Source organism: Nelumbo nucifera, chromosome 8 (assembly GCF_055504915.1).
Source record: "Nelumbo nucifera cultivar China Antique chromosome 8, China Antique-T2T, whole genome shotgun sequence".
NCBI lineage: Eukaryota > Viridiplantae > Streptophyta > Magnoliopsida > Proteales > Nelumbonaceae > Nelumbo > Nelumbo nucifera.
The window spans coordinates 21,817,373-21,840,629 of NC_142656.1; the positions used below are offsets into that span (position 1 = coordinate 21,817,373).

Genomic DNA, 23,257 nt, shown 5'->3' on the forward strand with positions numbered 1-23,257 from the left:
GAAAAAGAAAAAATATTAGAAATTATATAAAATTATTAAAAATTAGAGATCAGTTTCAGTCAGAGCAAGGCCCATTCCAGCAGTGTTCGAACAGTCTTTACAACCTTTCATTGGGAATATCTCCGTACTTCTGTGTTTTATTTCATGGGGAGATATTCCCAATGCAAGGCATTAATGGCTGTTCGAATGGACTTTGCTTTTGACTGAATCCAGTCTCGAAAAAATAATAGAATTTGCAAAAAAAAAAAAATTGCAAAAATCATATATAAAATTAAAATATAGAAATGAACAGAAATTCCAAAAAAACAAAAGAAACCACAAATCACACAACAATAACAAAGTTGTAAAATAATATAACAAAAATGATAGAAAAATATAAAAATGAAGAAAGCAGAAATTATTGAAAAATTAACAAAAAACTACACAAAACAAAGGAAATGAATCTACAGAAACCAGATTTATAGAGGAGGTGAAGGGGCGGCTCTAGTAATTGAATATTTCATCGCAACAGTGAATGACGTCGGAGTGGGGGCTCATGTGATCATCATTTCCAATGCAAACAATGACAACACCCAACTCAAACCCTTGAGTTCATCTCGCCCTCTGATTTTTTCGGTTTATTGATCATCGAATGAGAATGATGAACAAATGAATAAGAAAAAAATAAGGTATTACTGCTTTAAGAGAGCCATTGATGTTGTCTCGTTGACCCATTTGATCACCACTTACAAATCATTGGAGAAAAGAAATGATCAATGCATTTGTTCTCTTGGAATCTCAGAAATATAGAAGTTTGAAGCACCGGAGGGGAATAGCTAGAAGCAAAGGACAGATTAATTGATTAAATGAGAGAGAACTCAGAACTCCTTTGTTGTGGCTTCTCCTCTGTTGGGGACCCCATTATAGCTCGGAGCCCCTTCTCTTTGCAATGTCCTTTGTTCTCCTCTGCTACCAATACCATTATCTTCATTATCATTTACCATGGCACCATGGATTTGGTCATTTTCATGAACATCAATGACGATACAGGTTTCAGACTGGTTTTGATTTGTTGTTTTTTGAGCTTACAAACAGTAGTGTTTGCAAAGAAAACCCTAAAAGATTTGTTGTCTACTGGAGAAGACGAACGAGGAGAGAAGAGAATGTGCCTATCGAAATATAAAAAGACTAAAAGAGTTATCCTCGTTCGTCTTCTCCAGTAGACAAATGTTTGCAAGCTCTTGCTGACATTCTCACCAAGAGCTTAGGCCCCTTCTGATTCACCTCTCTTCATAGAAAATTGAACGTTTCGGCTCCCAAGTTCAGTTTGTGGGGGGTGTTACACATCTCATACACCAGATACTATTGGGTTCATCTTCTCTTAAGTCCATCCTATCTTGGACTCTTAGTCCTCTCTTATCATATCTCCTTATAAATTTCAAATTTTAAATTACTATTGTAACCATAAACAAGTACATAATCTCAATGTAAACAATGTAAAAGCTACTCTTTCACTCACTCACCATTATTGTTACGGTGAGATTCAAATCTTGCTCTTTATTATCATAGGAGTTTTGATGAGAAGGCGGTGAAAATTGTGGCTGTTATGGTAGCGGATTACTTCTCCTTTGATTGATTTGGGTTCTAAGCCGAACCACAAAAATCCCTATATGTGTTTATGTTGGTCTGCTTTACCTTTGTTTTTTTCTATTTCTCTATTTGTCATTAGATTATGTCAAACTAGGTTTATTATCATCATAATAGATATATTGTTTAATGAATCCATTTTTTTTTCCTCATAACCAGTCAACTAATATCCTTGTCTCTCTTGCAAATTTCTATAGAGAAGCTTAGATCCATCCAAGTGACAAGCGACTCAAAATTTATGGAAGGAAACAGAAAACAGGAGCGTAAAAGAAGCTGGAATATTATTTTCTGTAGAGAAACATATGCTTCCATGTCTTGCGCACATGCTCTACTCAACCCTCCTAATGTATTTCTTAACAATGAGACTTGAGGCTTCACTTACTCTGTTTAATAAACAACAACAATAATAATAATAATGAAAATTATATCAAACCGATTAAAATCAATAAATAATCGTCAATTTGAATTCAATACCATTTCTTGGCATAGAGCATCAACTGTTCAGCATTGCATGCTAAATATCAACATTGCATCACTCTTAATACCAAGTAATTAGTATAGAATTCAGGTCCATTTTTTCTCCTTTTTCTCCCTTTTTCAAAATTAACCTTTCTCTAGATATAAGTTGCTCTCATTTTGGATGGTTTAATTTTTGTTGGTTGTCATGCAGATTAATTTGTAAATGGCTATTTTTTGCATTTTATTGGAGCCGTTGGGGTAGGTAGTTTACTGCAAATGTGCGCATCCCGTGCCCCCCCCCCCCCCCCCCAATTTCTTGGTTCAGTTGGATTTCTTAAATCTTAGGATAAATTATAAAGACCCCCCTACTATGGGTCAATGTCAACTGGCAAATACGCCCTGAACTTTTACTTGACTTTGCAACGATACCCCCCTACTATGGGTCAATGTCAACTGGCAAATACGCCCTGAACTTTTACTTGACTTTGCAACGATACCCCCTTTAATAAAAAGCACCTGCAATGAGAGTACCTATTAGAGGGACATCTTCATTGAAAATATAAGATAAAATCAGTAATCAAAATGTTACGTGGATTCCATAAAGAAACCACACCACATGGTATAACCGGAAATCAACAAACTACCACTAATGGAATGCATTACAGGCCTATGAGAATTTCCTGTATCAGCACATGTTTCTGTCTGAAACAATGGAAAGATAGCTACCAGCTGCTCTCCCGGTGATGAGACAACAATAACTGATTATAAGATACGGAAATGGCATCTGCAAGGAACTCATATATAGTTAGTCATTTGACTACAAATTCATAATCTATATTATTAACAAATATGACAAAGTCAAGTTTCTTTTTCCTTTTTAGGTAAAGATGAAAATAAGTCATGTTTCTAATTAAGCTTGATCTAGCTCATAATTCATAAATAAACAAAAGAGGTATCATAAAGGACATCGTAAAGTTCATTTAGAACATCTCAAAAGAAACAGAAATAGCAGTCCAGGAAACCATCTCTGCTTCTGCAATTATCATCTCTGCTTCAAAGTAGTCTCTATAAATGATCTAAACAGGGATATTGATTTTTTCCTTTCTCTTCCCCCTCCCTCCCCCCCCCCCCCTCCCCACCCAATCCACAGGGGCCCTTTACTCAGGAGAGAAGGAACTTGGGATCTAAGTTTTGATGGAAGTGCTTCAGGTAATCCCGGAGCAGCTGGTATCGGAGGAGTATTAAGGGATGAAAATGGGAACACTTGCTGGGTGCACAGTGGGCCAATAGGAATAGCTGACCCTACAAAGGCAGAAGTGATGGCTGCACTTACAGGAATCCGATAAATCAAAGTTTTGGCATTCAGAACCTATCCATAGAGGGAGACTCAGCTAACATTATAAAATGGTTAGGAAGACGGGAAGCTGGATGGTGGAGACTCGGTCACTTTCTGGCTGAGGCAAGGGATCTACTGGCAGCTTCAAATGCAAATCTATGCTGGATTCCGAGGGAACTTAATGCTCCTGCAGATGAATGAGCAAAAATAGGTGCTCTCTTAGAAGTTCTGTACGGTGATAAGATCCCTCCTGTGTAAAATTCAGGGGTCTGCTCCCTATTTGTATTGTTTCCTTTGTACACCCTCTTGTGTACTCCTATCTTTTCTTAATGAAACCAGTTAACTTTTCTAAAAAAAAAAAAATTATCATCAATCCTAACTGCATTAACGCTGGACCACCCTTTCATTGGAAGCAGTCTATAATTCACAAGGAATCATCAAAACAGGCAATATCCATTTTGTTGGGGTGTGAGACCTTGAACAAGTGAAGGGTTTTAATAGGACTTATGCAAAGAGTGCAGTTTTCAGTTACTTGGTTATGTCCATGCCAACCACATAAAAGTATTTATGTGGTTATGCAAATTCAATTACAGCTGAAAAGGGTCGAAATTCAAAAGCTTCAGATCTTTATAGCATTTAACCAATTTGCTTTTCAACAAAACCAAGATTGTGCAATATGCAATGAAATAAAATCCTAATTTGGTTAGTGTTCTAAAAAAAAAAACTAACTAAGCCATATGACAGGACCAGAGAGAGAGGGGGGGAAAGATGTTCCTGTAGTTTGTTAAGTGATTTGTCACAGAAAAGTTTCGAAAATAGAGAGAGATGCCATCCCTGATTGCAGTTAGACCTGTTCATGGGCCAGGCCAGGCTTTGCCTCTTTATAAACAGAAAATTATCAGGCCCAAGCCCAAGCCCAAGCCCAGCCCTATATAAAGCCTGAAGCCCAATTTGGACAGATATTTATAACATATTAATATATTATTAATTATATTATATATTATATATTCTACATGTTATATACTATATATAATACTTTTTTTGCTACTAATTTTATTACTATATAATATTTTAATTATATATATAATATTATTGGACCAGGCTTATATGGGAAAGCCAAGCCCGGCCTAATAGTTGGGCCCAATGTTTAGAGCCTAAGCCCAAGCCCGATATAGAACTGGCCAGGCTGGACCAGCCCATCAGGCTACCCAGCTCATGAACAGGACTAGAGAGTAGAGACAATGTCTCTGTTCAGAAGTATGTGTCTTTGACTTGAGAGAGAAAAAGACAGATGGCCTTTCTATCTTTTTCTTTCACCCATATACAGTTTAATACTTAGTAAGTAATTGATCTTTGATTTTCTTTCACCTTTCTCATTCTGAACTCTTGTTTTGAGGAGAAAGAGAGGGAAGGAAAGGATGGTTTTTTTGAAGGATAAGTGGGGAATCAGCAAGGTTGGGTGCACATAGGGGATAATGGAATATGAATGCAACTGTTGCTGACATCATCAGGGACCGTGAGTTGTTGATTCTGTGAAATTACGTTTACAATAACTGTTACTTCCAAGTTTTTGGCAGAAAATCTCAAAATTTATCAAGAAGACAAATTCCATTTCACCCTTAGGTCTTAGACTCTTAGCATGACTTCCTGATAATCAATGTAAAAGGTGAGATTCTGCACATGTGACAAGTGACTCTTCATATTTGACTAATAATGATTAGACACCTTGATTTCATTATCTTCCTGTTTGACTGAGTTTGTATATTCTTCCTTTATTGGTAGCCTGGGAACTTTATTGATTTAAAGAAAAGAATAAGGTATTTATAAGTATGCCCAGCATCTCTTGGATTTACACTAGCTATAAGCAACCTGACTCATTTTTTACACAGTACATTACAACAGTCCCCAAAATAACCATAGCTTGTCAACCCTTCGTTCTGTCATAGCATCAGCCACACCATATACTTATCTTTGAATCCAAGAGCAAGTGGATTTCATATCTCTTGCTAAATATTAGCTCCTTCATGATGCGTCTGAACTGCCAAATCCCTTGATGATCATTCTTCAACAAACGCACTACCACTTTGAAGTTCCCTTCCACCACCAAGTCACTATTAATGATGTGTCCATCCTAGACCCTGTAGAGTAACCAGTAATTCAGCTCTTATGAGGTTCCATGTCCTATTGGTGGCCCTGAGAGTACTTCTAACATATTCCCACTATCATCTTCTTTTTTTATTTATTTTAACTACTCCTATGCCTGAAGGTCCCAGACTCTGTACTGCATATACTATGTATATGTAAATTCTTCTTTTTTTTTATTTCCATATGAATCACTGCAAAAGCAAAGAAGTCTGGAGTCTGGAATATTACTGCAGGAAATCAGATCCTAGACAATAATACCTGTCCTGCCACAATCAAAATCTAGTTTGATTTGGTAAACATTCAGTGGACTCCACATTGCATATGGCTATGTAGATTCTTCTTTTTCTAGTGAATCACTGCAAAAGTAAAGAAATCTGAAATCTGGACTAATACTGAAGGAAATCAGACCCTACACAATTATACCTGCACTGCCACAAGATCCCTAAGATGGTCTTTCTGTTTCCAAACTGCAACTAATGGAATTTAAAAATCACTCTTAGAAACCTTTCACCAACAGGATTTTGAACAATATACGATATCATTATCCAAGACAACACTATGACTACTCCCTCACAAGTAACACATGGATGATCAACGGATGCAATTGCAGTTGCACATTTTTAAATAGTACTTTCAAGAATCAGATAACTTGCCTGCATGGCTTGAAGAAAAGCTTACTGGAGTAGTGCTAAATGCTATACGTGAGTCCATTTAGCATAGAAACATAAAAGCATACAAAGATCAAATTACTTCTTAAAAGCAAAAGTACCAGATTGCAGCTGTCCCCTCTTCTATTTGGTAAGTAATAGAATCCAAACTCAAGCTAAGAACATAGGGCAACCAAAAAGAATTGCAAGATGAATTATTTTGAATGTGAGAATTAATGCAAAGAGGAATGTCAAGCATACCCCAACAGGCCACGGCCATTCCATTGTCTTGGTGTCACAATTAAGTTGATTAGTGTTCCCTGCCTCATAATTATCAAAGGAATCGCACGACCTTCATTTAACTGAGCTTCAGAAGCAAGCCTTGGCAGCAAATTATCACCAGATTCTACATTACCAAACTTCACAATCCGGTCCCCAAGTTGTAATCCATCTTCTGCTGCTGGAGAAGCATCAGCTATTTCATCAACCAGGGCAAAGGGCACACTAATGGTTGAATCCACATCCATGGCACTGGGAGTATCACTGGGAACAATATTAGGCAAAGATGCAGATGCAACAGCATGGCCAATATTTGAAGTTTGGTTATCTGGAATATCAACGGAAAAACGTAATCAGTCTATCAGATTAACTATTCAATTTGATTTTTCAATGACCAGGGATCTCATGGGGAAGAGTCAATGCAAAATTTAAACACTTCATTGAATATAAGGCTTGTACCAAAGCACTAGTAAAGACATTTATGTAACTGCATTTCTTGCACACAAAGGGTAGGGTTTCAATGAGAAAATAAATACAAGGAGTATACCAAGAAGGAAAAGGGATAAAATAACAATCATATAAATGGGAGAAAAGGGTTTTAGAATGATTACAGTGAATTAATAAAAGATGAACATGTACAAACTTAAGAAAAGGTTTTTCCATTAGGTTTCTTATTTAGACAACCTATTTCATGCACAAGGAGAAATCAGTGTTTTAGCGCAAGGTGCAAGGCAAGGCGCACGCCTTTTTGAAGCAAGGCGAAAAGATACAAAAAAAAATGCTAAAATAAAAAAAAATGTCAGAAACTTCAAAAATTTGCTAAAAATTCAAAAAAGTGCAAAAAATAAAAAAAAAATATTAAGCATAATATTAATAAAAAATATAATCTTAAATTTTAAAATAAATGTTTTAAAAACCCTATTATCTAAAATTAAAATACATAAACAAAACATGTAAAACGTATTCAAATGAAAATTTAAAAATAAAATCAAACATACAAAGCATTTTCAAGCATGTAAAACCCACAATCTCTTTTTTTCCTCAATTGCATTACTTCAAGTAGCTAATGTGATGTAAAATATATTACATTCTTGATTCTACGAGTCACCTTTGTACCACGCCCCTCAAGGCAAGCCTGAACAAGTCCATGTTGGGGTCTTAATTCTTAATTATTACATAAAAAATAATGATTTTATAAGTTTAATTGCCTGTTAAGAAGATATTTTATTACGATGAATGAATGAACAACATTAACAAATAGGAGGTTCTCCAGGAGCGGAGCCCCTAGCCCAGCCGCTAGGTTAAAAAAAAGTGCAAAATTTTGAAAAGACACACGCCTGGGCTGAGGCGCAAAGCACAGCAGGTGTGCGCCTTTTGAAAGGGCTGCGCCTAGGACTGGGCAAGGTGGATTGGTCACCTGTGCACCTAGGCATGCCTTTTAAATCACTGGGAGAAATAATGTGGTCAATTCAGAGTACCCATGCAAGGAACTCTCAGTAGTCAGTATTTGCCATGTTTTTTGCTTCCCAGTCCACAACAGCCATTTACCTGCCACTTGGACCTTTATTAAGCGATATTAACTACTGAAAGCTTCACCTTTTTCTTTTTTTGAACCTTACAAAATGCCGACAAAGGTCAAGTTTGGCTATGTGGCAGGGACTATAGGGTGAAATTTGCCCCATAAATGGAGGGTTGAGATAGTGCTTTAAACCTACCTTTGACCCAGCCTGTCAGTGTTCAACCTGTGATTCCAAGTTTGGGTTAACCTAAAAGCAAGGATAACATGCAAAAACCATTGACTTGGTCAGCAACATGCTGACCTGAGCAGTTAAAGTGTTGACCCACTTGACCTGTGTAGTATGTTATATTTTCAGTTAGTGGGCCTTAGTTTATTGGGCCAGCTTTCTTTCTTTTTATTGTTTATTTAGTAGCTGGCCTATGGAGGCACTCTTGTCATTGTACTGAATTTCACAGTCAGATTAATAAAAGTAATTAGGGAACTGAAGAGAGGTTCAATCAACTCTCTTCTTTCTTTCCTTTCTTCTCTCCTCTTCTTCTGAACTCCTTTTTTTTTTTTTTTTGATAGATAAAATAGAAGATTTTTGTTAACTCAAAAACAGATTACATGTACCGTAGAAAGGCACGAGTTGCCGCCTCTCCAAGCGGAAAACAATAAGCTAAAGCAAAAAAGTACAAGAATGCTAATATAAAATAACAGTTGAGCCCAGAACAATTTTCCCTATTTGTCCCTTGTTTTTCCAAGACATTAGCAAAAGCATTAGCTGATCTCCCCACCCACTGTATTGTTACAGACATGTTACTTGCCATCCACTTGAATTTCTTTAGCTCATTTTTGTAATCCCACGCAACACCCTCCAGGTTATTTAACCAATCCACTACTATCTTAGAGTCCCCTTCAATCAGCAGCTGCTCCACACCCAATTCTTTTGCCAGAATACTCCTTGTAATGCAGCTAAAAATTCTACAAACAGAGTTCCCAACATCTAATGGACCAGAGTAGAGTAGAACAACCTCTCCAGCCTTGTTTCTCAGAACACCTCCCAACCCAAAGGGCCCTAGGTTGCCCTGGCTACTTCCATCAAAATTCAGATTCATTGAGCCTTGAGGAGGAGGAGGAGGGAGGGGGGGGCAACTTAGAGATATCCTTGCTGCTACTAACTGGTTTCTCCAAAAGTCAGTAAAAGAAAGTTGGTGAAAAAATTCCAACTTCTGAATTCTTTCTTATTCCATTAGTGTAGGTGTGATTTACAACTTGGTATCAAAGCAAGTCCGTATCTTCTTCAGTTTTCTCTTTTAGGCCCACACAGTGTGTATAGAGAATTGATTGGTTGACTAATTAACAACTTATACAGCCCAGTTGGGGGAGGTTTTTGGAAAGGAAAACAGTCTTTGTTTGAGGCCCAAAATATGTTCTTGGAAAGTTTCCTGAAAACCCTAGCTAACTTGAGAATTTGGATTAAGGAGGATAGACTCTCTTTCTCCCGAGTCGTTGGGTCCGATGAAACCGTAATTTTGGGTGTTTAAAGAGTAGTTTTCACCCTGGGCTTGTGATTCTCGATTACTAGCACCCTATTTTTATTTTTGTTTGTTTCTGTTTAGCTAATGGAGCAAACTGGAGGTGAGACGAAACAACCTATAGACTCTAGGTTTGGCTAGGGAGGGTCTATGAAGACTTTTTTAGGGGAAGTAACCACAGTAAAGTTAGATGGAGCTAATTATCTAGCATGATCTCAATCAATTAAGATCCATGTCTACAGTAGAGGGAAACGGGAATACATCATTGGGAGTAAGAAGCAACCCAAGGAAGATAACCCTGCCTATGAGAGGTGGATGCAGGAAAACTATACAGTTGTAGGCTGGTTAGCGAATTCCATGCAACCACATATCAGTAGGCACTATCTATGGGTGGATACTAAAAGAGGTGTAGAACAATGTTTTAAAACATGGAGGCGTGATGTGAAGCGTTCCACTACCTAGAGGCATAAGGCGTAGTTTAGAACGTAAGAGGTGTAAGCCTCCCAAACACAAGGAGACGTAAGCCTCCTTAAGAGGAGGGGGTCAAGAGGAAGGAGGAAGGGGGGATCTCATTTTTTCTTTATTTTTAATAAAAATCTTTTATATTAAGATGAATAAAGATGCATACTACTAGTTGAAAGGGAGGGTGTCTTGTCAAAGCGGAGGCAAGCGAGTCGGAGCATAGCAAGACCTCCCCCCCCCCCCAACACAAAAATCAAATTGGGCTGCATGGAAAGGGGGGCCGCGAGGACAAAGCCCCCAGCCGAAGGGGCCGAGGGCAGACCACTTTCTTTCCCCTTATCTTTTCTTCCCTTCCCTCTCCTTTTCTCTTTTTTTTCCTTTCCTTTTTTTCTTTGTTTTCAATCTTTTTATAAGAGGTGTGCATGAGGTGTACACCTCTAGCACGCCTCATGAAAAAAGTGCATGAGGCGTACACTTCTTGCTCTTGAGGCGTATGCCTCAGAGGTGTCAGTGCCTCTAGCATATGCCTCAAGGCATTTTGGGAATGCCTCGCCTGGAGGCACACCGCAAACCATATGCCTCCCTTGCCTTTTAAAACACTAGTGTGAAATAGTGTTACAGAGACCTATTCCCAAAAATTGAATGTTGCTAGGGCTTACAAACTAAAGAATGATGTAAATAATCTAAGAGAGGGAAGAAACCCTTAGTCGTATTCTTCTCAATGCTGAAATCCCTTTGGCAAGAGATTGATCTGATGGAAACTAGTGTGTAGGGATGTACGTACTAAAGATGCTAGACTCATAGGAAGTAGTGGAGAGGAAAAATCGCTATGTTGTGGAAGTAACCAAGAGTATCCTCTTTGCCTCCCATGTTCCTATTAAATTTTGGCGTGAAGTCGTTATGACACCTACCTCTCTCATTAACTACATGCCTCCTTAGGTTTTGGGGTTCGTGTTTTCTTTCCTAATATAGATGTTTTTTCCATTCCACTACATGTCTTTGGTTGTACTTGTTATGTTCACATTCCTATCTCTCATAGACAAAAATTTAAACCCAAAGCTTGGAAGTGCATTTTCCTTGTTTATGATTCCACACAAAAGGTTATTGTTGTTTTGGTCCCATTAACAGCACTTGATTTGTTTCTATGGATGTCACTTTTACTGAGTCAATCCCCTTTTACAATCATTCTTCTGAGGGGGAGAGTTCCATTGAATTGTTAGATTCTTCACTTCCTTTGTCAGCTCCTATTGAGTCTTGTGGCGTGTCGTCAATGGTACCATCTGATCCAGTTGGATCTTGTCCTCTTAGCTCATCTACTCCTCCTGATCCTCCTCCTCAACCTGTTCATCCCCTAATTTTTACTACTCATCCTATTGTCTAGAGGTGGCACCAAAGGCTAAGGCTAAGGCATGAACACGTTGTTCCCCCATCCTTAGTTGAGTCTCAATAACTTCCAACTCCTAAAGAGAGGACAAGTCCTTCACCACTTGCTCCAATCCCTCCCTTCCCAAACCTTGACCTACCTATGTTGTGGCAAAGGACAAGACGAAATGTACAACTCATTGCATTTCTAAACACCTTTCCTATAGCCTATTGTCCCCTTCCTATCATTCCTTCCTAGCTTATGTTTCATCTCAACCCATACCCAAGTCTATAACAAAAGCCTTATCTAAACCAGAATGGAAGGATAATATGAGGATTGAGATAGAGGCACTTCATAAGAACAATACCAGAGATATTGTAAACTTACTTCTTGGGAAGGAGACCGTAGGGTGTAAATTGAAAGGCATAAGGACCGCCTAAGTTGCCAAGGGTTATACACAGGTATATGGGATAGATTATATGGAGCCTTACTCACTAGTGGTAATGATAAGTTCTATGTGGGTTCTCTCATTGTTGGTGGTGAATTATGATTAGGCCTCATATCAATTTGATGTGGAGAATGCCTTCTTGAATGGTGATTTGACTGAAGAGGTGTACATATCACTTCCTCCAAACATGCATGGTGAGGAGATGATAGATTTCGGGCATGGTTTGATAGATTTCAGGTTGCCCTTGTACAGTTCGGTTATACTCAAACACAATCAGATCATACCCTCTTTGTGAATAGGAGAGAGTCTAGAGACACCTTCCTCATTGTGTTTGTTAATTATATTGTTGTAAATGGTAGTGACACACAAGAAGTTCAGGCCTTAGGAGATTCCTTAGCTCAAAGTTTGAGATTAAGGATTTAGGAGAACTAAGGAATTTCTTGGGGATTAGAGTTGCTCAATCCAAGTAAGGTGTCAAAGACAAGAAAACTTGGCCAGACATCTCATATGTTGTGAGTGTAATCAGCCAATTTATGAATGCTCCTAGAGACACACATATGGAAACTGCAAAAAGGGTGTTATGCTACTTAAAAGGGGACTCTAGGAATGGGTGCCCTCTTTGCTAAGCATGGACATATGAAGTTAGAGGCTTATATAGGTGTTGAATCTGTTGATTGGGACGGCATTATAGATGACAGATCCACAAGAGTGGCATCAGGAGAAGTTTGCCTTCCTTTCATTGCCTCAGAGAAATAATTAGCAGATGTTTTTTAACCAAGGTTGTCCTCAAAGAAGGTTACAGCACTATGTAAACAGGTTGGACATGATTGATATCTATGCTCAGCTTGATGGGCTGAATGGGTCTTAGTCCTGTTATTATGGCTGTTGTTATTACTATGTCGTCTTTCCAATTTTTCAGTTAGTGGGCCTTAATTTATTGGAACAAATTTCATTCTTTTTATTATTTATTTAGTAGCCATCCTGTTGAGGGCACTCTTGTTATTGTACTGAATTTCACAATCAGATTAATAAAAGTAATAGGGAACTGAAGAGAGGTTCAACCAACTCTCTTCTCTTCTTCCTCTTCTTTTAAACTCTTTCTTATTCCATCTTCTTCTTCCTTTTTTCAGTTTACTTTTCAGAATTAGTGCAAGTGGGATTTACAACTACTGAACTACCCAGTCAATGGGTCACAGGTTACAAATTACAAATTAGAATAAAACTTCTGGAGGCCATAACTTTGCACTTGATTGTTGGATTGGGGTGATCTTTTTTTCTAATTTTGGGTAGTTTTTTGTGATCTATGCGATGTAAGGAGCCAAAGGTGCCTTAGAAAACTCCATATTTTGTATATAAATTAGACCTAAATAAACCATATATATGCTACATGCAGAATATTATATATATATATATATATATATATATATACTCTATATAATATAAATAGGCAAAACCTATAGTGCATTCAATGGAAATTGCTACAACATAACTCAAACATGAACCAACAACCAATGGTAAAGCAACATGTTACATTGACATATTTAACATTGTTAAAGTCTTCAATGATAAGTACACCTTATGAAATGTGAACCAATAAAAAGTATGTAGACCATGACTTACGATTCACTAAAATTTTGGTGCAATGTGTTATAAAAGTTTTAAAATGCACACAATAATTGGACTCATTCACACTAGATGGTTGAGGGTTGACCCATGACCCAAAGGAAAAAATGGGTCAGCCTCCAAGTCGGTTTTTAAAAGATTGGGTTGAGAAGTGACCCAATGTGTTCCAATCTCCTTGTATTCAAGAATCAATTTTCAGCTCGTCTCTCCCACAGGTGAAACTAACCCTTTTTTCTGGACATTTTTTAAATTAAAGAAGTCAAGGCTTCAAATGGCTGACACCACTTGGGAAAAGGCCCACGATGGAGTATATGGTTGTCATTGACTGAAGTGAAAAGATTACTAATCCAGAATGTCCTCTCTCTGATTGTGCCTCTTGCTCTCTCCTACAATAAACCAAGTTGAAGGGGCTAGAAGGGCTAGGGGTAGACCAAAAAGGAACTTCTTCCTGTGAATGGTTGTCTCGCCGGTGAAGGGTTTCTTATCTGAAGTTTTGATGCAGTGCAAAGTCTCTTACAGTTGAGCGGGTGAAGGGAAGCGAAGATGGGAAGCCTTCAACTGGTACCGTAGATTGGAGAACGAAGGAAGGGCAAGGTGCAACCTTTCTTATTGTGAAGTGGTGGTTGCGGGGGTTTGGCCTGCTTTTGGGACATCGGAGGTGAAATGGGTTAATGGTAAAAGGGTGGTAGCTACAGATCCTCAGGGGGTGACTGCAAGAAGAGAGTTTTTGAGGAACTGCTTGGTGGGCAAGTTCCGTTGGGGGGAGGAGATTAGGGAGGTGGAGAGGTGGGAAAACAGATTTTGGAGGGAGGTAGGGGGTGTGAGAATGAATAAAATGGCGGATGGACTTTTCCTCTTTATCTGTCCGTCGAGAGCTGGTGTGGATTGGGTTTCAAGGCAAGGTCCTTGGCAGTTGGGAAGAAACCCCCTTTTGTTGGACTAGTGGGGGGCGAGTGCGGGATGCCACTACCCCTCGTGCTGGATTAGGGTTTTCGCCCTTCCACTCCTGCTCTGGTGCCCAAGTGTCATAAGGGCTATTGGGGATGCTTGCAGGAGTTTCATAGTGGCGGACGATTCCCCGCTAGAGATTGTCAACCTGTGAGTTGGTAAGAATGAAAATCCACAGGGGGAACCAAATCCCGAGCAATGTTGAAGTGGTGGCGGAGGAAGTGGTCTTCACTGTTCAGATCTGGCAAGAAGTTTTGTCGTCTATTCGAAGATGGAGAGGCGGAGAAGAGCTGTCTCGTGATGTCCAGAAAGAAGAAAAAGAGTGTTCAAACTGCTCCAAAACTTTAGTCCTAGAAGATTTTGGCAAAAGTGAGCTCCCTTGTTTTTCTGAAGCAGTGTGATACCAAAAGACTGAGACACGAGTAACTTCTCTGGCGACCGGTGATAGAGAAGAAGACACAGGTTTGGGGGTTCCTTTGAGCCATCCGATCTTGGTGACTTTGAATGGTCCAAATGGGCTCACCCAGGATCCAGCTGTGAAGGAGATTCGAATTTCAAATCTAGGGGGCAACGGACAGGCTTTGGGAGATGAAGCCATTAAAGACTTAATTAGAGAATGCCTTGCTAAGCTCCAGCTGGCACCTAAGGAAGAACGTGCGCCAATGAGTCATCAGAAGGTCTACCAGCCTCCCCCACTCGAGTCTCAGTGGGCCCATGGTACTTCGGATGAACTTACTAGGCTTGGAGCGCTTTATCCAGCCTAGTCGGCTCTACAACCTTTTAACCTGGAAGTTGGGCCTGGGCTAAATGGTTATAATGAGTCCAGTCCCTCCTCTGGTCGATGGGTGAACTTGTCTCCGGATTTCAATCCTCCGATTGGATGTTGTCATCAGGGTGTGGGTTCTAGGGAGGCTCGGGATTCTCAGGAACGAAGGGGGATTGCTTCACGTAGGAAGAAGAAGGGTGGAGAGGGAACTTCGGACCCCAGCTCTGGGGTTGTGAAGTCTTTGCCTTCCCAATCGTCTGCTCTGGAAGGCGAGATTCAGCTAAAGTCCAACCAGCTAGCGGTGCTGAGAAAGGAAGAGGAGCTGATGGAGGTGGATCCGATAGTGATGGTGGCCACAGATTCTCAAGTTGTAGGTGGTGGAGGTGTTCTTGTGGGTGTTGGGCCACAGGTGAAAGGTAGCAAATCTTGTGTCACGGATAGGAGTGCTGCCTCAGTTGGGCAGCCTCAGAAGAACAACAATTTGTTATTGGATCAGTCGAACCAGGTAGGGGAGCAGCTTGAAAGTGCTTATGATTCTTCATGGGTTTCTTCTATGTTGATGGGATTGGGTAAGTTTGTAGGGATCTTGCTAGAAGGTTTGGAAGAGGAAACAATCAAGTACTTGGAGGGGGTAGAGAAAAGAATGTGTATGGCCAGGGGGGAAAGCTGCAGTAAAGAAGGGGGTAACAAATCTAAAAGAAGTAGAGAATTGCTACGTTTGACTTAGAACCTCAATGATAAAGCAGGCAGTAGTGAGGGGAGTTTGAGGGGAGGGGGGGGAGGGGGGGGAGGGAGATGCCTAAGTGCCAAGTGTTCTGCTGTTTTTAGTTTGTTATGGAGCTGGAATTATTATCTTGGAATGTTAGGAGGTTGGGGGGTCGGGGAGAAGGAGGCATGTAGTATGTGACTTTGAAAAATTCAGGTTCAAAAGTGGTATTGATTCAAGAAACTAAATTGGAAACTGTGGAAGCTGGAGTGGTTAGAAGTATCTAGGGGGAGGGGGAGGTTAGGTGGAGGTCAAAGCCGGCAGTTGGTAGTGCAGGGGGGTTACTGAGTATGTGGGACCTGACAGTTTGCAGCTTGATTTCTCATCAGATTGGAAATTTTTCAATTTCACTTGTCTTGAAACTTGCAAATGGTAATGTGTGTCAAGTTACTAATGTGTATGGCCCTAATGACAGAAGCCGGAGGAAGGAGTTTTGGGAAGAGTTGGTTGTGGCTAAGGGAAGTCTTGCTTTTCCTTGGGTCATTGGTGGGGACTTTAATGTCACTCTTTCTGGGGATGAGAGAAGCTCGGGTGGGAGAAGATCAAGGGATATGGTGCAATTTGCTGATTTTATCAACAGATTTGAACTTCAAGATTTACCCCTTCATGGCGGCAGGTATACTTGGGCCAACAATCAAGACCTTCCTACCCTAGTGAGGCTGGATAGGTTTTTGGTTACTTCTAATTGGGGAGATATTTTCCCGGAGTTTAAGCAGATTGCCCTTCCAAGACCAGTGTCAAACCGTATTCCTATTCAGCTGGTTTGTGGTGTTAGAGTGAGAGAAAAAGTTCCTTTCAAATTAGAGAATGCTTGGTTTGAGGATGATTCTCTTGTTCCTTTGTTGAAGTCTGTTTGGGAGGATTTGTAAGTGGGGGGTACCAGTTCATTCATCTTAGCAAAGAAATTGGGGGCCATTAAAGCAAGGCTAAAGATTTGGAAATTGGAGAAAAGTTTGAGTCTAGATACTGAGAAGAAGGCTCTCCTGAGTACCATAAAGGAGATTGACACAGCTGAAGAATTAGGTCCTATTGTTAAGGAGCTCAGATTAAAAAGATTTCAGGCTAAGTTGAAGTTTGACAAATTGGCAGTGGCAAAAGAAATTAAATGGAGGCAAAGAGTCAAAGTGGCTTGGCTGAAAGAGGGGGATAGGAATACACATTATTTCCACAAAATGGCAAATGCTAAAGCTAGAGCTTCTGTAATTACCAGGCTGGAGGGAGAGGGCAGGGTAGGTATCACTGAGACTGATATGATGCTTGTGGCAACTAGCTTTTACAAGAAATTGTATAAGGAATCTTGGTCCTTTAGACCTTTTCCTAGATCCCTTTCTTTTAACCAGCTGAGTGATGAACAATCTTCATTCATTGAGAGACCCTTTTCTGAGGAGGAAATTAAAGAAGCTACCAAGTTGTTGGTTGATGAAAAGTCTCCAGGGCCTAATGGTCTTACAAATCTCTTCTACATTAAATGTCGGGATGTGGTGAGACAAGATATCTTGAATGTTTTCCGGGACTTTTTTGAGAAGGGTTCATTGTAGAGAAGTCTGAACACTACCTTTATTACCCTCATTCCAAAGATTGAAGGTGCTGTGAATATTAAGGATTTTAGGCCGATTAGTCTGTTGCATAGCTTCTATAAAATCCTAGCTAGAGTTCTTGCTAAAAGATTGAAAGAAGTTCTTGGTAGTGTTATCTCAAATAACCAAAGTGCTTTTATTCCAGGTAGGCAGATTCTAGATTCAATTCTTATTGCCAATGAGCTCATTCATTCCAAGAAAAAAGAAGGTTCTCCGGGTTTGATTTGTAAACTTGATATTGAGAAGGCCTATGATCATGTTAACTGGAGATGTGTGGACCTTGTGCTTCTTCAGATGAATTTTGGACAGAAATTGAAGAATTGGATTAAAGTCTGTATAACTTCCCCAAAGTTTTCAATCTTGGTAAATGGACAGTCTGTAGGTTTCTTTGATAGTTCCAGGGGTCTTAGGCAGGGAGACCCTCTATCTCCTCTTCTATTTATATGTGTTATGGAGATCCTCACTCTTTTCTGTAAGAAGGCTGCTATGTCAGGGGATTGGAAAGGTTTTGCAATGGTGTCGGGGGGAGAGAAGGTGAATATTCTTCAATTTGCAGATGACACATTATGCCTTGTGGATGCTTCCCCCTCTCAGGTAGAGTTAATTCTTGGGATTCTCTCTTGGTTTGAAGTGATTATAGGTCTGAATGTTAATTGGAATAAGAGCCAAATTATCCCAGTTCGACATGTTTCCAATTTAGCTAAGTGTGTTGGGTATTCTGGCTTGTCAGATTGAATCCCTTCCAACCAAATATTTGGGACTCCCGCTTGGGGTGAGTGGTGGTTCCTCTGCTATTTGGGACCCAGTTATTGAGAGATTGGAAAGGAAGCTGACTTCTTGAAAGGCAAAGTACCTATCTTTTGGGGAGAGGGTGACTCTGATTAAGAGTACCCTCTCCAATTTGCCTACCTACTTCTTATCTCTATTCTCTATTCCTAAGAAGGTTGCAAATCAGATTGAAAAGCTTCAAAGGAATTTTCTTTGGAGAGGCTAGGAGGAGGAGAAAAAAGTGCACTTGGTGAGTTGGGAACAAGTCTGTCTCCCCAAATCTGAAGGGGGGTTAGGTATAAGGAAGCTGAAACATTTTAACTCTGCCCTCCATGTAAATGGATTTGGAGATTTGCTGTAGAATCTAATGCTTGGTGGAGATCTCTCATTGCCAGCAGATATGGTGTAAATTGGGGAAATTGGAGATCTAGGGACCCCCCTCCTAACTGGGGTAACTCTCTATGGAAAGGGATAATGAAGCACTTTCCAGATTTGGCCAGGGGGATCTCAGTCAGGACTGGTAATGGTAATAGGATCAAATTCTAGAAGGACCCTTGGTGCTCAGATGTTCCTCTTTCCGAGTCCTTCCCACTCCTCTTCCAGTGTGCTTCAGACCAAGAGGCCTCAGTTGCTGAGTGCTATAGTATTTCTGGTGGTTCAGTTCTTTGGACTCCCTCTTTCCGAAGAAATCTCTTTGATTGGGAGGTGGATGAGGCAGTGAATCTCTTGACCTGTCTCCAATATCAAGAGTTGGATTATAGTTTGGAGGATAAGTGGCATTGGAAGTGGAATTCTGATGGGATGTTTTCAGTTAAATCTTTAGCTGCCATGCTTGGTAGGAGGGGTGTTCCTGATTTCCCAGTTCAGCAAGTATGGAATCCCATCAGTCCAACTAAAGCCAGTTTCCTTGTTTGGACTATGGCTCTTAATAAATGCCTTTCCAAGGAGAACCTTGTGAGCAGGGGATTTCAGATTCCGGACCTGTCTTGCAACTTATGTGGATGCAGTGCTGAATCTACTGATCATTTGTGTATACACTGCCCGTTCTCTGCTCAGTTGTGGAACCACTTCCTTAACTCCTTGAAGGTTTGTTGAGTGATGCCAAGGTCGGTAAAGGAGCTGTTATGCTGCTGGCATATCTTGGGCTTGAGCAAGAAAAAGAAGAATTTATGGAAGATGATTCCAAGTGCTGTAATTTGGTGTATCTGGACCGAGAGGAATAGAAGGGTGTTCAGTAACAAGTTTCTAAGTCTGGAGGACTTAACCCAGAAGTTAGTGGGCAAGCTGATTTCTTGGTTGTCTGTGGCAGCAGATTTTAGAAACTGTAATGTGTCAGATGTATTATTTTTTTGTCTTGATGGCTTGTGTAATTGCTGAATAGATCAGTCAGCCTGTTTTGGGACTGATCTCAGCCTCTTGTGTGTATTTCATTCAAAATAAGTATTACTTTACCTTTTCCAAAAAAAAAAAATCATATCTCACATTGCTGAATGAAATTCGTCATCAAGACAAGAAACCATGCTCTACAACTTATCAAGTTGAAGACGTTAGTAACAAAAACTAATACAGCGGCTGGGCCTTGGCGCAACAGTTGAGTTGCTCCATTGTGACCTGGGTGACCAAGGTTCGAATCTTGAAAACAGTCAGTCTCTTTGTATGTGCAGGGGTAAGGCTGCATACATCTGTGCCTCCCTAGACCCCACATTGGCAGGAGCCTCATGCAATGGGCTGCCCGTTTTTTAACAAAAACTAGTACAGATTTTTCATAAAACTAAAGACAGAAGCAGCAATGTATTACCAACCAAGAGGACATTTGATTGGACAAAATGAAAAGATATACATGAAACAATAAGTACTGTACATGTGTCATCTATTTCCTCTAATAAATTAAAAAAGAAAGAATCTTATACATCATGGAAGCTAATCTATGGAGCTAATAAGTACTAACTTGACTGAAGATTTATATACTTGTGGCAGTAATAAGTTGCCAAATATCCCAACTGACAACCAATGAATAACATTATCCTTCTCTTTGTGAGAAAAACATATCAGCGAATGGTGAAAGAGGTATATTGGAGGACAGGTGTTATTGCACATTATTATTAAGCTAACCTATGGAGCTAATAAGTACTAACTTGACTGAAGATTTATATGCTTGTGGCAGTAATAAGTTGCCAAATACCGCAACTGACAACCAATGAATAGCATTATCCTTTTCTTTGTGAGAAATAGTAACCTATATCCATAACAATGAATGGTGAAAGAGGTATATTGGAGTATGGATGTTATTGCACATTATTATTGTATAAATGAATAGCATTACCTTAGGAAGGCAGAAGTGATGACAATAATCAACTTTACAGTCAATACATGTAAGAATTTTCCATTTATGAACTCTAATTACCTGAATCCTTGGCAGGAGAAGAAACACTATGAGCAAGCCTCACCGAATGCAGAACTTGCAAGTTTTCATTTATCTTGTCTGTTATGTCCTTGTGATCATTATGAAGGTCTACAGTAAAAGAAAAGTTGAGAAGGTAGAATTGTCATTCAAAAGTTAGTGGCTCAGAAGAAATATCACACACCACAATTTTGGAAAATAAATTCTACTAGTGAAAGAAGATTATAAGACAAATACATAAACAAAGACTCAGGTTATAGAAATTCATGTGGAAAACTACAAACTCCATCTCATACAAATTTTGCCCCACACTATTAGCAGCTTTTGCAGTAATAAATCTTAGTAAATACAACTTCTAAAGAGAAATAGATAATATAGATGATGCGAGTGTCTATAATGATAGAGAAATGAGACACTTCCCTAATGATTCTTATTCATCTACTTGCAATTTCCAAATAGGTAAGCTGAGCCTGAAAATCCACTCGTTGAATACATTGGCACCACAGCTCAGTAGGTCATTTATTCACTCTTTAAAGCAATGGACCAAGTATATGGGTGATTGTATGTATTTCTAAAGCCATGATAATCCCTATAAGAGGACTTGACAATAAAATGGTAGGAGGAAATTTGCATATTGAAAGGATTTTTAGTTTTGATTATGAGATTACCCTCTTTGTTTGGAAACTTATACCTCTTTGCTATTTCCTTTTTTATCAATATGCTATTTCCAATTTGCCAGAGATAAAAAAAAAACCAGTCTTAGCATTGGCTATGAAGTGCTTAAAATCTACTATAAGTGTTGGATGATTGAACACTATGGACCCATTTTTTCATATGCAATCTGAAGGATTTGAATTGTGGGTTGAATTGTTAGACAAATTTCCCTGAATCACGCCCTCATCAATATCTGCACTAAGATAGTCATTGGTTTGAACTAACTTTCATCAATTACCATACAAAGAGGGTAGACAGGATATAATAATTCAATCAACAAGAGTTCAACTTAAATACTCAATGGCCATTTTTCTGTCGACAATCCAAGAAACCCCTTTTGCAACTGATCTTCCTTTACACTCCATTTAATATCTTAGATACTTTGCAAAAACAAGTGATACCATAAACAAGTAGTTTCAGAAATAACAATGCATCTCTGTCAGTTACTTACGTATTACGTCAAAAATTCAGCAATACTCCATCTCAATGATCAAACGATACTTCACAGTAATTTATGTGAAGAAAATAAAGATAAAGCAATTATTTGAGTAAGCACGTTTCCATCTTGTTTATCCAGTATTTCGTATTTTCTATCTCATAATATGTTTAAAGTCTGATAAACAACCAAACCATGTTCTTGTTTGAGAAAATGCTATTCATTTGAGAATTGCCACTAAGATTAGGACTAACAATATTCTGTTACTGCAATACCCAGAGTACGAGACCAGTAAATACCGACTCTTTTGTTAGTATACACCAAGGGAAGCTAAGTTCAGATAAGCAGAAGAGCATATTACCAGCAAGACGGTGCCTATCAGCCCGGACAGCAGGAATATCGATATCCGACCGAGGAAATCCCTAACAAACATGATAAAAAAAATGCCCAATTTCTAGGTTTTAGAAGCCTGATCAGATTTTTACACAAAAATGTTTTTTTTCCTTTCTTTTTTACCATGAGCAAGTATGAAAACTAACATGAAAATTGTTAGGTAATCATTCAAATCAAAAGAGAAGACTATGTGGGAAATTAAAGGGATTGCTTGCCTCCGAATCAACAAGATCGCCTGAAAGTCCAGGGCCTCCCGGTTGGCAGAGACGAGCTATGATGGCATTCATCTCAGTCTCCATGGCTTTCCTTTTATCCATCAGAGACATCGTTTCTGATTTCAAATTTGTAGCCACCATTTTGTCGTTAGTTCGTTCCTCGCAAGATTTCGAGACTTTCAGCACCGACACAGCAACCGTGAAGACTGAGAAACAGATGAAGGCTTACAATTTGTAGTTTATATTTTATACGGCAACGGAAAGCTATGAAAGCAGAAAAAGGTAAAATGGCATACTGCCACCCTGAATTTAAGGAAAGGTGACACTTGGCATCCCGAATATTGTTCTGTCAAAGGCCCCTTCAACTTTTGGATTTCGGCGGTTCGCCTCCTACCGTCAGCGGTGTTGATGTCTTTTTCCTACGAGGCAAGTGTGCCCTAAGATTCTCATTTTTAGGTATGGCTTTGCTAGCAAAGTGATTTAGGTTTCAAGCTCAAATTTTGTGTCTATGAGTAAATGGATTATAAAATTATTGGAGGAAAACTAAAACGTATCGGCCTTCCTATCAAATAAGCAAGTGAAAAATGTTTTATTCTAATTAGGGGAATATTGCTTATCTTCGAGGAAAATGATTTGATTATGTTTTATTTATTTGGGAAAATTCCCATTGGTTGTAACACTTTGGTCCCGATATGATAATTCAATATCTGAACTTTTAAAATGTATCAATCTAGTACTTGTTAACCAGTCATTAAGTGGTATGTGAAAAAAAAACACAAATGCCTTTTAAGTGTCATCTAATTTTCTTTATCAACCATCCAAATGTCCAAATCTGACGATGAACAATGA

The 23,257-nt window shown here is 39.2% G+C and overlaps 1 protein-coding gene across 1 annotated transcript; it reads right to left on the reverse strand.

Moving 5' to 3' along the window:
* Positions 1-2,607: 2,607 nt before the first annotated feature.
* Positions 2,608-22,723, reverse strand: LOC104610747 (26S proteasome regulatory subunit). Its single transcript, XM_010277520.3, has 6 exons — positions 22,705-22,723; positions 22,409-22,614; positions 22,162-22,222; positions 20,654-20,761; positions 6,475-6,820; positions 2,608-2,869 (listed from the first exon to the last, which is right to left on the reverse strand). Exons 2-6 carry the CDS (start codon positions 22,547-22,549, stop codon positions 2,848-2,850), a joined length of 678 nt encoding a protein of 225 aa, XP_010275822.1. The 5' UTR covers positions 22,550-22,614; positions 22,705-22,723; the 3' UTR covers positions 2,608-2,847.
* Between the last annotated feature and the right edge of the window lie 534 nt (positions 22,724-23,257).

What these genes read in the sequence shown, in the direction of transcription:
- LOC104610747 (XM_010277520.3), bottom strand. Translation starts at nt 22,549, where the DNA reads ATGGTGGCTACAAATTTGAAATCAGAAACGATGTCTCTGATGGATAAA. An exon ending in TGATAGGCACCGTCTTGCTG is followed by an intron (nt 20,762 to 22,161) that starts GTAATATGCTCT and finishes CTTTTACTGTAG; the next exon opens with ACCTTCATAATGATCACAAG. An exon ending in TTCTCCTGCCAAGGATTCAG is followed by an intron (nt 6,821 to 20,653) that starts GTAATTAGAGTT and finishes TTGATATTCCAG; the next exon opens with ATAACCAAACTTCAAATATT.